Source organism: Zalophus californianus, chromosome 17 (assembly GCF_009762305.2).
Source record: "Zalophus californianus isolate mZalCal1 chromosome 17, mZalCal1.pri.v2, whole genome shotgun sequence".
Classification (NCBI taxonomy): domain Eukaryota; kingdom Metazoa; phylum Chordata; class Mammalia; order Carnivora; family Otariidae; genus Zalophus; species Zalophus californianus.
In genome coordinates this window covers 2,063,146-2,080,988 of record NC_045611.1, presented here as the reverse complement: position 1 = coordinate 2,080,988, position 17,843 = coordinate 2,063,146, and the positions used below count along the sequence as shown (strand labels likewise).

The 17,843-nt window shown below is 53.1% G+C and overlaps 2 protein-coding genes across 5 annotated transcripts in view; one reads left to right on the top strand and one right to left on the bottom strand.

Annotated features, from left to right (window-relative positions):
* The window catches only part of ZCCHC14 (zinc finger CCHC-type containing 14), a 57,052-nt gene extending 47,067 nt beyond the window's left edge, over positions 1-9,985 (bottom strand). For both annotated transcript variants that reach the window (XR_004819754.1, XM_027618531.2), the window contains exon 1: positions 9,419-9,985. Coding sequence is in view for 1 of the 2 variants with exons in the window: in XM_027618531.2 (XP_027474332.1) it covers positions 9,419-9,982 (564 nt within the window). In the remaining variant the exon portion in view is untranslated. The remainder of the gene's footprint in view (positions 1-9,418) is intronic.
* Positions 9,986-10,713: 728 nt separating this feature from the next.
* Positions 10,714-17,843, top strand: part of JPH3 (junctophilin 3) — a 159,094-nt gene continuing 151,964 nt past the window's right edge. The window contains exons 1-3 of one of the 3 annotated variants that reach the window (XM_027618534.2): positions 10,714-11,260; positions 11,656-11,848; positions 15,197-15,307. The gene's annotated coding sequence lies outside the window, so the exon portion shown is untranslated. Of the gene's footprint in view, positions 11,261-11,655; positions 11,849-13,490; positions 14,661-15,196; positions 15,308-17,843 lie in introns of those variants that run through there. The other 2 variants (XM_027618536.2, XM_027618535.2) reach the window with 2 other exon arrangements.

Genomic DNA, 17,843 nt, shown 5'->3' with positions numbered 1-17,843 from the left:
GAACACCGTGGGCAGCCATCGTGCTCTCACGACAATGACAACACCGTGGAGTCCACACCTACCACAGCACAGGGGCTTGCGGGCCACCAGGGCCGCCACGCTCCAGCGCCCGCGAGCCCCAGAGGCCCCTGTTCTCATGTCACGATCTTCGCATTTCCCTCTAACTTTTAATGATGAAGTGAAAACATTGTTAAATATACTTTTGGCTTCACATAATAAAAATAGCCACTTACTAATGTCACCTTTGGCAAATTACTTACACTTAATGCTCACTGCTAAAATGGGCACAAAGACAGATGGGAACTATGGAGCTGTTCTGAGGACTAAATAAATACATGGGAAGCTCGCAGAGCAGCGCATGAGCACAGCAAACGGAACTGTTAGCACCGGCATCATTCCCTCTCACTGCCTGTCCTCTCCTTCCTCTCTTTATTGATCATTCTGGAAGAGAAATATCATTTTGACTGGTCAATTACCCTCGTCAATACAAATATTAGTAGGACACCAGCTCACAAGCTTCATACCTCATTTTTAAAAATAAAAAAAACCACTGCACAACAAGTGTTCCCAGAAGTCCCACACCTTGCAAAAGCGCCCACACAAGAAAACTCATGGGCCCAGAAGCCGCGGTCAGGAGGAAAGTGAGCAGGCCCCGATCGCAGCAGGGGACGAACGGTGTCCAGGTCCGGCACGCACACCACGCACCGCCACCACACAACCCCTGGACCCGGTACTTTCGAAGTGTCTCACTGATTTTATTCACGGTATTAGGGCTAGGTTGGTAGCATTAGTCCCAAGCTTTTTTATTTTGTTGAAATGCCCAAACGAGATGGGAGAAGGGATCCTCTTCCCCATAAAGTAATTCTCCTCCTTCCACAAAGTTATTTTTTCTAGTCTAGACTATATTTCCAGAAGTCGTTCCTACATATACATGTTTTAATTAGATTCACTGTGACTCAGTAAGAAACCTGAGGATATAATTTCTTTCTAGTAATTCCACTGAAGTGTTAACATAAAAGTCCCAAATAATTAGGACATGACTCTGTAATGCTCCCTTCTAATTAATCTGGTGTCCCTGTTGAAAGTCTAGAAGAATATAAACCACACTTTAATTGGCATGATGAATACTCGTTTGGTTTACTGCCATTCTGTAGGAAACTCTAACACCAAGGCTTACCGTGATCTGTACTTCTGTAAATATGTGAGGACCATAATCACAAGAGCCTTACTGCTAGGGCTGCCAGCACCACTCCAACAGCAAAGTCACGGGAGGCAGGTCCACAGAGCACCAGAGAGCTCACGCCCTTCCAGCGCCCAGTGGATGGTCCGTACACTTTACTCTGTCATGGGGTAATACCATCAGTCACAGAGAGTTTGAACTATCAATCACAGAGAGTTGATCCCACAGGAAGCTTTTAATACCAGCTTTTGAAAATTAATAAAGTAAAATACTGATGTTAAAAATTCCCTGGAATCCACAGCTATGTAATGCATAAGAGAAATAGCCACAAAAGCCCATTAAGGAAGAGTGTGATTTGGTAACAGGTGTTACTGACAGGACCATAGAAAAAGCAAAGCATGAAGGAAAAAACTGTTTTCACTAGAGTGGCCTTTCATAAACATCCAACACCTCCCTCCCACTTGGCTTTCACAGATGCTCAAGACACAACCCCTGCTGGGTGGCAAGGACCATGAGGCTCTGGACTGAAAGAGACAGTCTCTGCCCTCCAACAAGTCAAGTCTGGTGATGGAAATGTAATGAAACCCACTTCAGTAGAGTATCATAAGGTCTAGGACAGAAGAAGGCCACAGAAGGCTTGTAAGTGTGAGCCAAGAACTGGGGGCTAGGGAGCCCCAGGTACCGGGTGTCCCATCTGAGAGAACAGGATCTATAGAGGCTCAGGGGAAAGAGGGATTGCAGTAAACATAAAGAACCTCAAGTATAGACAGAGGTGAGTACAGACAAACAGTGGACAGATCACAAAGGCCACAGCATGCCCTGCTAAGACCTGCATGTTGGAGAGTAACAATCCTATAGGCATCTTACAAAGACCATTCCAGGGACACCATGAGACCTGTTGTTAAGAGGCTGAGTGGGGCCAGGGGGATGGGCTGTCACAGTAGACTAGACCCAGGCCGGGGGGATGGGCTGTCACAGTAGACTAGACCCAGGCCGGGGGGATGGGCTGTCACAGTAGACTAGACCCAGGCCGGGGGGATGGGCTGTCACAGTAGACTAGACCCAGGCCGGGGGGATGGGCTGTCACAGTAGACTAGACCCAGGCCGGGGGGATGGGCTGTCACAGTAGACTAGACCTAGGCCAGGGACAGGCTGTCCTAACAGACTAGACCCAAACCGGGGGAACAGGTTGTCACAGTAGATTAGAACCAGGCCAGGAGAATGGGTTTTCATCCTCCTGACACAGTCCAAGGGGGACAGGCTGTCACAGTATACTAGACTTAGGCCAGGGGACTGGCTGTCATAGCAGACTAGACCTTGGTCAAGATGAGAAGTTGGACATGTCACTGCTATTTCTAAGAAGAATTAAGGTACTACAGTTTCTGGATAATTTAATTAAAAAATCAAACAGAGCAGCTACAAGTTATTTCTTGTAGACTTTAAACAATGACATCAGCTCAATTCTAAAAGGTGATCACTCACTTGCATGCCAGCATGCGTTCTTGACTCAGGGGAAGGAATGAAGTTACATGAGGCTGGGGGTGTGCTTGTTCCCTGAATACCATTTTAATCTACGTCCTGGCTCTCTGGCAAATGGCTCCCAATTTAAGTCCACCTCCACAGAAGTGTGCCGTATATGGGCCATCATGTCAAGTGTGATGGGGAGAAAGAGAGACAGAGAGAGAGGGGTAGACAGGGGCTGTGCTGGTGTCAGCAGAGAAGAAACCTGCAAAGCCGCTGAGGGCCTGTTAACTGACTGGGGGCCCAGGAGAGAAGGCAACAATAGGAGAGGCATGGGCTTCTGGCTGGGGGACAGGGGGAGAGCAGTCAAGCATACTGAGCTACCTGGAACCTCCAGCTGGAGCTCGGATCTAGGTGGGCATGCAGATTTTGGATTCATCAGTGAGAACACCATCACATAAAGGGCAGGAGAGCTGAGAGAAACTGAGAACACTCAGAGAAGCGAGAGGAAAATCAGCAGTGCTGGGAATGAATGGGGATGGAGACACTCAGGACAATCAGGCCACGCCCAGGCTCCTGAAAGCCAGCATCTGGGGGAGGCACCTCCACAACCACACTTGCTTAAAAAGAAGAAAAAAGCACCCTCCCCTGGGTATTCCACTGTGTGGGGAGCCCACAGAACCAATGAGAGGTAAGAAAGATAAGGACTGAAAAGCATGCAAGGAACCAGGCAAATCAGAGGCCATCCAGATAAAGACATCAGTGTAATCCAGTACACACCGTCTAGAAGGGAACCCACATCTCCAAGGGGAGGGCAGCACGCGAGCAAAGGGAAAAGATGGGTTATTCAACAAATGGCACAGGAGAGACTGGGTTTTCATTCGGGAAAGATAAAACTAGCTCCGTACCTTACGCCCAATAAATTCCAGATGGATCTGTGAAATGTAAGATGTGTACCAGAGGATGCCACGGGGAACGCTTTCACAACGTACATTGCATAACGTGCGCCTGACCATAGTCTATCACGCACATCATGATCTCTGCGATGCATGAGGTATAATACATTTCTAATTATGACACAAAACCCAGAAGCCGTACAAGATTGATAAAAAGGACACTAAAAAGGACCTGCATGGTAAAGTCAACAGGCAGGAAAAAACCCAGGAAAACAAATCCCTGCCATTTCTACTAAAGACAAAAGGACAATTTCCTTGAAATTTAAAGAGGTTCTAATAAAGAAAAGACCAACAACTCAACAGAAAGGGGCATAGAATATGGAGAGCTTGCCAAAAATAAAAAGCTTGCTTGAAGAAATGCTCAAGCTCACTCACCAGGGGACTGCAGCACCCTGAGAGGCGCCTCCCACCAGCCAGGGGCAGCCACCGGCGGGCACACAGCGAGCTCGCACACCACTCAGAGGCGTACAAACAGGCACTCACATGCACGGATGTGGGGGCACAGAGGAGGGCCACCACAGTATCTAAAGTCATCCCAGAGGCACACACCCTTTGGTCCACCACCAACCCCACTTCCAGGTTTCTAGTCCACAGAGAAACTCACCAACATGAAAGGTACACACAAGACCTTCCAGGGGCTTGTGATTTTTCTATGGACCTGAGAAACACCCACCTAAAATCCCAAACACTGCTTAGAAGCAAGACTCAGTGAAAAGCATCCTCAAGACCAGAGTGCTCCTTGCTGCTTTAGAGACAGGACCACAAGTCTGCGCCAGTCCTTGGGGACGACACAGCGAGTCCAGGCCCACTTCATTACACCCTGATCACAGATTACAAGTAGCTGCTAGAGTATCAATTATGGGAAACATATTCAGTCTTGCCTTTGTCTTCACTCTGAAACCTCAGGCCTTGTAACTCAGAACAAAACAAACTGCATAAGAATGAACCTATTTTATGCCCATCCATTCAGTGTAAGAGTGACTGAATAAATTCTGGCTGTATTAACAAAAAAAGAAAAAAGAATTAACCTATTTTATGAAGTTCTTGATTATGGCTTTTCACCGTGACAGGAAGCAACTCTATAACACGTTAGGTCTCTGCACATACAAAACCTCTGTGGGGCCTGGGGAGGAGCCACCTCGTGGACATTCATCTCTGCACTGCACACGTCAGGGCTAGAGTCCAAAATCAGAATCCCTGTGATTTGTAAACTCACTGGAGAGCTTGTGGCAACTGTTCTCAAAAGAGAACTGGTGTCCGAAATGGTGGTTTCTCAAAAAAATTAAAATTAAAAAGAAACAACAAAAGGATCTTTTTTTCTGAAATGTAATCTATCTAAGGCAGGAAAAAAAAAGCACACTTATACAAAAACTATTTTTCCCTAGATGTAACAGAAATTTTTTGTTACTAACAGTCTCTGGGAGGGCAGCCACCAACTAAACAAACAAAAACGTCCCTTTTGCTAGCTTGCCTCTGAGGTCGTAAGATGCCTATGTTGACTTGTGGGGGAAAAAAATGTATCAATCCCAAATGTCCTCAGTCCGAAACGAAGGTAAATGAAGTATGCAGGGCTGAGGGGGAAAATGGATAAACTGAAGCTGGTGAACATCGAGCACCGCAGAAACAAGGCGAACGCGGATGTTTGTCTGTAATTACGTTCTGTGTTAAGTAACCCCGCCACAGCACTCCGGAGAAGCTCCAGGAGACCTGCGGTTTCCACAGCTGCGCTCCAGAACAATGGGAGCCAGAGCTGGGGTGGAAGTGGGGTCGGACACAGCAGCACCAGCCCACACGAGGGCGAAGGGCAGGACCTGGGCAGGCAGCTCACCCTCCAGTGGGGCACCAGCAGCAGCGAGGGGCTGCACCACCACCAAGCAAACCTGCATCCCAGCACCCAGTCTCAACGATCATGCACCTCACCATAAAAAGAGGGCAGTCTGTGGGCCTATAAAAGCTGGCCCAAAACGAAGAATCCAGAATGCGTTAGGACATTAGCTCCTGCAGCATCATAAACAAAGCAGTGGAGGCAAAGGCAGCCAGATTGAGCTCAGACCGCAGGCCTGAGTCCATGGGCCAGGCCATCCTTAGCTGCCCGGAGCCCCAGTGCCAAAGGTGGAGCCACCGCTGTGCCTTGAGGTCACGGCTCCTCCTGCAACCATTAGCGATGAGGACAGCAGCCCTGGACAAAGTCCCTTCCCATGGGGTGCCGCATCACTCTCAGTGGCACCAGGCAGAGTTTCTGGGGAAAGGAGAGACCAGAAGGGGCCATTCAACCCTCACGTGACAACCAGCGCACAAACTACCAAGCTTCCACCCTTGAACTGCAATGATTTTCAGCAGCTCGCAGGAAACAATGCGACAGAGCCAGCTGTTGCCTGCCCTGGGCAAGCCCTTGTTAGCAGCTTACTCACAGAATCTGCCCCTCCCCGCCCCCCACCGGCCGCACGGTGCTTACCCTAGAGCACTCATGGTGAGGGTGACGCTGCCGCCGCGCTCCCACAGCCAGCCCCTTAAAAAGGCTCAGCAGCTCCCACTGAGGTCAACCTCATGAAGTTGTTCTGTTGTGATCCTCGTCATGAGGATTCTGAAATGCCAGGGTGGGGGCAGCTTCCCGCTACCCTGCCCGGCCAGAGCTGCCACTGCCACCCGGCTCCCTATCACGACACGGAGCCCACAGCACCCGGCCACGACTGTCAGAGCAGCGCGTTCTCTGCCACCTTCAGCCACAGCTCTGGAAAGCGGTCCCACGCACAGCACCCCGCATCCCCCAGGCGGGCTCTCATCACCACTGGGAGGTCCCTCAGACAGCCACACGTGGACGGTGCTCCAAAGACGATTGGTTAAGTGTTAGGTGTAAGAGATTAAAACAAGAGCCTGGTAACCACGAGGAAAAAAAAGTCTAAAAATAAGCACATGCAACAACCCAAGTGTCCATCCACAGACGAGGAGATAAACAAAACAGGGTCTATCCACACAGTGAATATCAGTCAGCCCTAAAAAAAGCAGAGAAGCACTGACACATACTACCACAGGAATAAACTGTGAAAAGATGACGCTGAGTGAGAGAGGCCAGACACGGAAGGCCACACACTGTACGATTCCGCTTCCATGAAATGTCCAGGACAAGCAAATGCACAACACAGACAACTGGCTGTCAGGGGCTGGGAAGAGGGAATGGGGAGGGACCACAAACAGGCATGGGGTTTCTTTGGGGGGTGATGAAAATGTTCTGGAAGGAGACAGTGGTAATGGTTACACAACTCTGTCAGTATGTTAAAAACTACTTAAGTGTACACTTTGAAAGGGTTAATTTTACGATTTTTTAAAAAATTAAATCTCAAAAACTTTAAAAACCAAGCATATACCTATAACACATTACTGTTTACATAAAGAAGAGACTACAAAGGGTAAAGTTAAACTTCTTCCAAAATTACTGCTTTTTACTTAACTATGAAGAGAGTGAGAGTCCCCCGCACCTTATCAGTAGCTCACACAGAACCCCGAAGGCACCTGTCAGCTACTGAGCGCGGCCACACTACCGCGGTCTATCATCAGCTTTGCCGTGCCAACTGCTTTCCTTTTCAGACGTGAAAACGTCTATTTTACCTCATTCACACTCTTAAACACCTTCTGCTCGTCCTCTGAGTGGGAAGGATTATCACATAACACAGTGAGGGTTTGAAGATGCAACTGCAAATCATGACTGTATCAGAAAATATCGTTATAAGAACTGTCACTTTAAACAAAGAAAAAAATCAAGCCCTTGTCTTTATCCCTAAAGGATAAACACAAAGCCTCTAAGCTCAAAGAGTTCAAAACGGAATAAAAACAGCTTACAAAAGAAATGCAAGCAGAGCTTTAATGGGGCTGTTTTCCCAAGAAGACAGTAAACATTAGATCCAGAGACACTAAAAAGGGAAAACACTCACCGGAGGGACCGCCTCCAAAAGCAGCAAAGGATGCATCAGGCCGTAACAGTAACAGAAAGTTACATGAATGACACTGAAATTAGTTTAGCAGTGACAGAGGGAATGTGGGGAAAACTAGACATCACGGTTGCTCTTAAATATGGAAGCAATAGCCCTAAGGTTACTCACCATAACGTCATTATTAAGGGTCAGGCAGAATTCTCCAATTTCCCACGGATAAACAGAAAAAATTGTCAGCTCCAAGCAACTACTCAAAAATCAATTTTAGAAAACAGGAACCCTCTGAGACATAAATATTTCACTCTGTAACAATGTGCCTTGCCGAAGTCAGCACTCCTCCATAAAAACCCAGAGAGGATGGACCTGGCAGAGAAGGGAGCAGTCCCTGCACATCTGCTGGCTACAGCACGCATGACCTCATGTAGCCCTCCAACAAGCCCAGGAGGCAGGTAACCTGCCATCTACTTCACAGGAAAACACCAAGAGGAGGCAGGATTCTGGCCAAGGTCACACAGCTGGCCAGTTCCGAGTGTGTGGGCAGGGGTGAGGCGGAGACTGGCCCTTTGCGTCATCAGAGGGATTTCTCACTTGACAGAAAGGCTCTCTTCTAAAGCATATTTTGGTTCGAGAGCTAGCTCCTGCCCCACCAAAATAATAATCGCCATCTTCCCCTTTTATAAAGGGATGAATCTGTACACACAAAAGAACTGCCTTCGAGAGCTGAACAGGAGTGGAGGAAGAACCCCACACATTAGTGCACGGCATCTAAACAGAAGGCTAGCAGCACATGAAACTAACCATCAGGGACTGAGATCCCATGAACAGGTGATGTGGCACTGACACCCCAAAGCCGACTGAGTCCCCCACAGACAACCACACTGGCTAGGACACTGCTTTCCCTTTGTTATAGCTGGAATACTATTTTTCTGTCCAGTGCACAACATGAGATTTACAGTGGCAGCTAAACACACACGTAAAAAGAAAACCAGTCTCGGAGCTCCACATCACCAAAAAAAGATAAGACACAGATTAAAACCCGTGGAAGTACCACAACCACATCTTAGAGAAAAACATTAAAGAAGAAAAGCCACAACCCAGAGTTGAGAGACAGCTTGAAAACCACCAGCAGCAAACCAGAGAGGACCCAAGTGTTCCCTGAAAACAGCTCAGACACGGAAAAAGGCACGCAGCACTATGGTCCTGACTGCAGTCTCTTCCCCAAGGGTCCCAGTGTCATCTGAACACACGCCACACTGGGTCAAAGAAAAACCCTTTTCCTTGGAGCACCATTTTGGCACTGGGTCCCACGGGGCTGTGAAAAACGAGTTTGAGCCCCGAACATTTGGTGTTTACATAGTTTTGAAACATTTAGACAAAAGTTCACATTTCCAAGTGGATGACCACAATGCCCTTCCTGTTTAGTTTGGAGACCAACACCCTGGGCCTCCCGGCAGACCCAGGATCTGCTCCCACAAAGGCAGGCGTCCCGCCTGCGTCCGAGGCTGCAGACGTATTTCTGTGCCTGTCACGGGAGCCAGGCTCCGCACCTGCCCCGCGGCGACACCCGCCCCACCAAGGGAAGACGCAGGCCGTGGGCGACGCCGCACAGCCCCCGCGCCGTCCACTAAGGCTCCCATCTCCACCTCGCCAGCGGCTTCCCTTCCTGCTAAGAAACACCAGGTTTGGAGAAATCGGGACGACACCAAGCGTAACTGATCTGTCGCCCAAGGGCCCGATTAAGGGACAAAGGCCTTATCGCGCTTGTGGCCACAGGCGTGAAAGAAAGGCACACACGGGCAGCGAACTCTGACCGGGTAGGCCTCCCCGGGGCCCCGGCGCCCCGCAACCTCCGCGACTGCCCACGAGGGGCTCGGGGGTGCGGGGGGACGCACCTTGTGGCAGGCGGGGCAGGTGGGCAGCGCGCTTTTGCCGCCGTGGCCTCCGCCGCCGCCGCCGCCGCCGCTCAGGCTGCTCTGGATCTGCGTGAGCTCCTGGCGCAGCACCTGCTTCTGGTGGAAGCTGAAGGCCGGGTGGTTGGAGGCCATGGTGAAGAGCAGCAGGAACTCATCGCCTGTGCGGCCCTCGTTGAGCTGCAGCCCGTAGTTGTGGATGATGGAGTCGATGTGCGTGAGCGTGCGGTAGAGCACGCCCGCCGCCTCGCGCTGCTCCGAGCCCAGCAGCGCCAGCGACACGAGCAGCTTGCTGCGCACCACCTCGTCCGTCAGGTTGGTGAGGCTGCCCAGGTCAGCCGGGTTGTTGGCCTTGATCTCCGAGTCGCGCAGCGAGTGGTAGTCCTTGCGGGCCAGGTCCTCGAGGCACGAGCCGAGGAAGCGCAGCTCGAGCGGGATGCACAGGTCCAGCAGGCCGCACAGGAACTCCACGCGCTGCGGCGACGGCAGCTCCGAGAACCAACGGTACACGCCGTCCCTCTGCAGCGGGCAGCGCTTCTCCACCATGCTGCCGCCCGCGCCGCGCCGCGCCCCGGGGCCGGGGGCCGCCGGCCGGGGCCGGGGGCGCGGGCGGGCGCGGGCGCGGGCGGGGGGCGCGGGGGGCCGGGGCGCGCCGGGGCCGGGGGCGCGCGGGCCGGGGCCGGGCGAGGGCGGGCGGGCGCCGCGGGCCGCGCCGGGGCCGGGGGCGCGCGGCGCGGGCGGGACCCCCGCCAGGGGCCGGCGGGCGGGCGCGCGCGGGGCGCTGGGGGGGCCCGGGGCGGCCGGGGCGGCCGGGGGCGGCGAGCGGCCGCGGGCCCCCCGCTCACGGGCGGGCTCCTGGCCCGCGCCCGTCCCCAGCGGCGGCCGGTGCGCGGCGGCGGCGGCGGCCGCTCCTCGTCGTCGTCGTCGTCGTCGTCCGGGAGGCGGCCGCCCCCATCTCCCCCCGCGCCGCAGGGTCTGTCACTGCGGGCCGCCCCCCGCCGGAGCCGCCCGGGCCATGCCTCCTCCTCCTCCTCCTGCTGCGGCTGCGGCTGCCCCTCCTCCTCGTTCTCCGCCGCCGCCGCCGCCGCCGCCGCCGCGCCTGGGCCGGCCGGCCGTTGCCGGGTCGGAGGCCGCGGGCGGCGGGCGGGCGCGTCAGGGGCGGCGGGCGGGCGCGGGGCGCGCAGGGACTGGCGGGCGCGGCGGCGGCGGCGGCAGCGGCGGCGGCGGCAGCGGCGGCGGAGGGATCTGTGCCGGCACTCGCGCGGGCTCGCGCTGCGGCCTCTCCCCGCGCCGCGGACGGATCCGGGCCGAGCGCGGCCGCGTTCGCTGCTGACGGGCGCCGGGACGAGGCGCAAGTGGGCGGGGTGGCCGCCTCTCGCGACAGCAGTGCCGGCCAGGCCCGCCCCCATCGCTGATTGGCTCTGGCTGCCCCTTCTCGGCCCGTGATTGTTCCGAGTCCCCAATCCGATTCGCCCCCGCTGCGGCCACGCCTCCCCGGGGCTGTCGATCACGTCGGAGCCGCCCCGTCCCGCCCCTCGGCGGCCCGCGGGGCCGGAGCGGCGGAAAACCCGGGGCGGATTCCTGCTCGCTTTTGTTCCCGCAGATTTGCGCCGAGCATTGTTTGAGGTGAAAGTCGGGCATCCGGCCTTCCCCTGTGACTCCCGGGCGTCACCGTAGGGAGGCGGCGAGTGTCTCCGGAAAGCTGCTGGAGCGCGGCTCCGGAGACCCGAGCTGCGCGACCCGGTGCTCCGTCAGCGAAGCTGTGTGACCTTGGCCGAGTCTCTTGGCCTCTCTGAGCCCTGGGCGCCTCCGCGGAACCTGAGGGTAATTCTTACCGCCCCGGGGGGCTCGCGAGAAGGTCGTGAGCTTACAGAGGGCCGGCGCCCGCCCGTGCGAGCCGACCCGCCCGCCTTGGGGTGAGCAGGGAACCCCGTTCTCGGCAGCCCTCGCCCGGATGGAGCCATTGTTAAGCTAGGCTCGTGTCCGCGAGCGGGGAGTGGAGAGAGCGCAAATGCGCCCGCCTGCCCCGGCCTGTGTGTGGCGCCAGGCTGCAGGCTGAGCCGAGGCCGGTGTGCCCCATCCCCTGGGCATGCTACAGTTGCAGGCCGGGGGTGTGGAAACAGCCGCCCTCCGGAGCAGTCACCCATTCTCCCCGCCCTGCCGCTAGGTCTCGGCTGCGGGTGTCTTGTGACTCATGTGCGGGTTCATTGGTTCCGCAGCTGTGTGTGCCAGGTTCTGAGGCCCGGGGCCAGGGGTGCGCACTGCCCTGCCCTCGCTGCCTTGCGGAGCTCACACCCTGGTTCTCAGCAGTGCACGAGAGGAAGGACTGGACCCAGGCGCGGATTTCTTCGGGACAGGTCCGAGGTGCTGTAAACTTTCTAACAAGACCTTCTCCAGCCTTGGGACTTCAAGGTTAGACAGATTTTGTAGAGTCACATGAGGGAGAAAAAGAAAATCTGCTTCCCACTCCTTGACCCCTCTCCACTCCTCGGGTAAAATTTTCCAGAGCTACTCTGGGGCCCTTGGCCAGTGAAAGGAGAAAGCATCCAGGTGACAGTCCCAGACATCCCAGCAACCAGGTGACACTCCCAGACATTTCAGGAACCAGGTGACAGTCCCAGACATCCTGGCATCTAGGTGACCGTCCCAGACATCCCAGCAATTGGGTGACACTCCCAGACATCCTAGCAACCGGTGACAGCCCCAGACATCCCGGCATCCAGGTGACAGCCCCAGACACCCCGGCAACCGGGTGACAGTCGCGGACATCCCAGCGTCTGGTCTACAGCCCCAGACATCCCAGCAACTGGGTGAAACTCCCATACATCCCAGCAACCGGTGACAGTCCTAGACATCCCGGCATCCAGGTGACAGCCCCAGACACCCCGGCAACCGGGTGACAGTCACGGACATCCCAGCGTCTGGTCTACAGCCCCAGACATCCCAGCAACTGGATGAAACTCCCATACATCCCAGCAACCGGGAGACAGTCCTAGACATCCTGGCATCCAGGTGACAGCCCCAGACACCCCAGCAACCGGGTGACAGTCACGGACATCCCAGCGTCTGGTCTACAGCCCCAGACATCCCAGCAACTGGGTGAAACTCCCATACATCCCAGCAACCGGGAGACAGTCCTAGACATCCTGGCATCCAGGTGACAGCCCCAGACACCCCGGCAACCGGGTGACAGTCACGGACATCCCAGCGTCTGGTCTACAGCCCCAGACATCCCAGCAACTGGATGAAACTCCCATACATCCCAGCAACCGGGAGACAGTCCTAGACATCCTGGCATCCAGGTGACAGCCCCAGACACCCCGACAACCAGGTGACACTCCCAGACATCCCAGCATCTGGGTGACAATCCTAGGCAGTGTAAAATCTGCATAGGCAGCAGGGGAAAGTCTGGCTCCATTGGGTCTCCCTACCTCATTTCCCCATTACAGACTAATTTCTATAAATAATTAAATTAATCCTTGTTCTCTTTGACCTCACCTTTTCAAGTGATTTCAGGAAAGTAGCCACATTCCAAAATTTATGATATGTGGAAGTAAAGCAATGTGAAAATTAAGGTGAGTCAACACCTTTGCCTTCTCTTGGTTAATTAGGTTCCTCAGAGCAGAAAGATCTCAGGGCCCTCCAGCACTGAGGGTTCCTCCAATCCAGCCCAGCCAGGCTGTGAAGCCCCCAAGTGATGGTGTCACGCTACCTGTGTTCCAGTCCCAGGTCCAGCCAGCTCTGTGGCCTTGGCCACTCACTCAAGCCTCCACGTGTAAAAGGAAGCCAGGACCCCACTCCCAGCTGGCAGTGGAGGTCAGAGGTGCTAACAGGGCCCAGACAGCTGGGACAACGGAGCCCTAAGTACCAGGATCAAGGCCTCCCAGCTCTTGACTGCCTTCTTGCCACTTTTTGCTGTGCTATTTGCAATGGAATGTGTGTACTGGCCTGAATGGTGGTGTCCCCCAAAAGGTCATGTCCACCCAGAACCTCAGGATGTGAGTTTTTTTGGAAATAGGGTCTTTGCAGATATACTTTAGGTAAGAATCAAAGTGAGGGCATCCCTTGTTAACAGGAAAGAAGAAGCAGAGACTCGGGGGATGGGGGACGCCATTGAAAACAGAGGCAGAGGTTTGGAGCCAGGGCATGCCTGGAGCCACCAGGAGCTGAAAGAGGTAGAAAGGACCCTCCCCTAGAGCCTGTGGAGGGAGCGCAGCCCTGCGACCTCTTGCCTTTGGACATCTGACTGCAGAAGAATATTTCTGTCACGTGAAGCCCCCGGTTTGCGGTCATTTGTCATGGCTGCCCCTGGACACTCTTACATTGTGATTTCCCCTCACCCCAGCGCAATTTAATTCAGCTCCGCGGATAGTGAATCATTGCCCTGCAGGACCAGACCCCACTAAGGACTTGGGGGCCTCCAAGAGGAATGAGACCCAGCTCGTCCACTTTAAGGCACAGACGGCCTGGACTCCCGTCTCCACAGCAGATGGCCACCCATCTGCGGGAGCTTTCTCTTCGCATACTGTTCCCTTTCCCAGGAAGCAGCCAGGATCCTCCTGGAGGGGAGAGTGGACGATGACCTGCCAGTCCCTCCCAACATTGTCCCTCAGGCCTGGCCATGAGGCTGTGGTTCTCTTAGCCAGCTGCTGTTCTCCCTCCCACCTAGGGCTCCTTCCCTAAAGCAGCCTCCAGCTCCGGGCTATCTGGAGCTGGTCCTGTTCCCTCTCTCTGCAAAAGGTGATCCCTGGCTTCAAGTGGGATTTGAACATTTCTCCACCGCCTACAAAGTGGAGGGCCTGAGGATCCGTGGGAGGAGGCTGGGGTGGTGGGGCGCAGGGTAAGTCAGATGGTGGGGCCTTCCTCCCCACAATCAAAGGGGTTGCAGGTAAAAGGGAAGCAGGCCGTGTGTTCAGACGGAGAGATGCCTGGTGAGGCACCAAGTTCACTCCCAGGAGTGAACATACCTGCCACGTGCCTAACAGGCCAGGCGCCAATGGTGCTGTGGGCCCTGCCCTTGGGAGCTCACGGCGTAGGTCTAGGGCAGAACAGTATGTCTGTCTATGTTTTCCATAGAGCTGGAACGGAGTATAAATTAATACTATTTTTGAGAAAGAGAGCGAGGGAAAGACTGGGAGTTCACCCCAAATGCCCTAAAGAAACACTTTTGTAATGAAGACGCGGTGTGCCTGGATGACTTCCTGTGTCTGGAGTAGCGATACTGGTAACTTTGCTGCGGTGGCAGGGCCAGGGCTGAGGCCAGAGCTCGGCCACCTGGACTCCCAAGTCCAATGCCCGCACCCCACTCCGCCCTGTCGCCCCACTTCTCCCTTCTCGTTTACAACCCAACCCTAGAGGAGGAGCCTAGAGGCCACGTTGGGATAGGAAAATGAAAATAGAAGGCTAAGGTTGAGAGTCTGGTTAAGACAAGAGCTCCTCGAGCAGTCAGGGCGCAGGTGCACACACAGGCACTATGCCGGGAACCCCCCACTTACCTTTCCCTGAGGGTTCATTGAGGGGTATGCATGTGTCTAGTTGGAGATACCTACTGAGTTTCGTTTTTCCTTTGTCCAAGGCCCCGTCTTTCTGAGACAGAAAACAAAGGGACCCAAAACCCCTTACAAGCAGGCCTTAAGAAGTGTGTCCCTACTCTTACCGACGGGATCCTTGCTTGGTGCCACAGCTCCTGATCACCTTGTGTGATTGCCACAACTCTATGTGCCTGGTTCTGAGAGCTACTGCTGTTGTTCCATTTTACAGATGTGGACCGGTCACCATGAGCCCAGGGCCGTGCAGCTTGTGCATGTTGGAACCACATCCTGACATAAATCAGTGGCCCAGACTCTGTCCCTCCCGGAGGAAAGTACAAAGGTGACATGTCATTTATTCATTATTTCTGCAAACCAGAGACTCTGGTCGTGTTTGTTGCATATGCCAGTTTTTCCCAGCCTGGACTTTGCTGACGGAGTCCACCTGGAGTCATAAACGGGCAAATGTCCCCATGGTGCCCGGCGCCATTTCTGCAGTGCTGCACGTTTTCCTTCAGGGCAGACCTGCTTTCCTGGGTGTCTTTGGCCTTTGGCTAGGTGCGGCATTTCCACAGCAGAGAATTGTCTGGGCTCTTATTTAAGATGGACATTTCCTAAGCCTGACCCCAGGTGTGGAGTCAGACTCCCAGGGGCTGGGGTCTTGGATTCTGCTTTATGCTAGCACTCGGGTGACCCCAATGCACACCGACATTTGAAAACTGCTTTGGGCAGTGGAGGTTTTGCTTTCAGGCATCTGGCCTCCTTCTCTGGACCAAGAGCAACCACGAAAATAATCACTTACGTCCATATCACAGGCCTGCCAGTAGACAAGGATCCTCCCTCTTATACAGCCAGGGAAGCTGAGGCTTAAAGAGGTCACACCCTCAGTGGCTCATGGGTTCTCGTTAAGTCCTGAGCCTTATTTCTTCTGAATGTTTGTTCATTTTTCACATTTCTGCCTTTCTCACACCACAGTTATATCTCTGAAAGCCAGCAATTAATTCACTGCTGCTTTGGGTTTTTTTTTTTTTTTATATTTATTTATTTGACAGAGAGAGAGAGTGAGAGCAGGAACACAAGCAGGGGGAGTGGGAGAGGGAGAAGCAGGCTTCCCACCGAGCAGGGAGCCCAATGCGGGGCTCCATCCCAGGACTCTGGGATCATGACCTGAGCCAAAGGCAGATGTTAACGACTGAGCCACCCAGGCACCCCTCACTGCTGCTTTTGGTTTTGTGTGTTTTGCTTATCTTTCTACTATGGAAATTCTCAAACATACCCAAAAGTCATTTGACTGGTATGGTATGGTGATTCCCTGTGTCCCTGTCGCCCAGCTTCCACGGTAATGGCTCATCTATTGCCCCCACCCCACCCTGGCAGACGCACATTTTTCTAATGGATTATTTTAAAGCAAATAAATTAGGGGTTTTATACATACAGAAGTAGTAATATACATATACATATATATTAGTGTTCTTTTGCCTGATTATGGGGTAATACATACTCCTTGTACAGAGGTTATATCTCACTAAAAGACGACGTAAAAGTCACACATAATCTCACTTCTTAGTCGTAACAACATTAACATTTTAAAACACATCCTCCTAGATGCTCACACATATTTATATGCACACCTATTTTTACAGAAGTGGTATCCTCCATAAAAATAGGGCTCTTCTCCACATTTTGCGATCTCTTTTTTCCATTTAACAACATATCGCAGATGTCTTCCCATGTCACGGACTCTCTTGTAATTCCTGGTTTTCAAGGGCAGCCCAGAATCCTGTTTGGATATGCCACGATATTTTCTACTAATCCCCTATTGCTGGACATTCAGGTTGTTTCTATGCTTTGCTGATTGAGTTTCGGAAGGCAGTTCTGCTTACCCTGGACCTTGCACCAGGCTGAAACCTGATCTGCCTCCTCTAGATCCCCTGGGTGTTTCTGAGAAGCACAAGCAGAGCCAACGTGGAGGAACTGGACTGCCTCCCAGTGCCATCCCAGTCAAGGCTGCACCCCCTGGCGTGACGGCTCAAGACACAGGACACACCCAGACTCAAATCTGGGTGAAAAATACATTCCAAAGGCAGATAACATATGTCTGGGTGACAAGGTGTAACTCTAAAAGATGGGAGGATTCTTTTTAAGCAAACACACCAGCGCTCACCAAACCCAGTAACACTCCCTCCTTCAAGGTGCTCACCCCAGAAGGCAGTGCTCCTGTTGTGGTAAAACTGTGATTGCTTGAAAATATATCCATGAACTCCTCTTTCATGCAGCTGTCTCCACAGTCTGTATAAGTAATTTTTGGAGACACTGTAGGCTGGGAAGTCTTTGTGCTTTGAGGTGGATTGATATCTGGAAACAGCCTGTGCTTATGAAATAAACTGCAAACAGCAGAGTCTACTATGTGTGGTTTGAGCAGAAACAGGTTTATTAAGTTACAACAGGGGACTCAGAGTTTTTGGTAGGGTTGGAGAACCAGATGTGGATGCCATTTTTGTATCTTTTTTTTTTTTTTAATGAGTTGCCTGTTCATGTTTTTTGCCCATTTTTCTATCAGGTTTTGCGTCCTTGTTTCCATCAATTTTTATTTATTTATTTTATTTAAAGATAGATTTATTTATTTTTAGAGAGTTGGAGGGGGGCGGCATGAGCGGGGAGAGGGGCAGAGGGAGAGACTCTTTCAAGCTGAGTAAGGAGCCCAACATGGGGCTCTATCCCACAACCCATGCGCGGAAACCAAGTGTTGGATACTTAACACACTGAGCCACCCAGGCACCCCTCCATCAATTTTTTAAGAGTTCTTTATATTAGAGTTAATAGCCCTTTATCTGTGATTTATGTTGAAAATATTCTGTCCCAGTTTGTCAGTTGCCTTT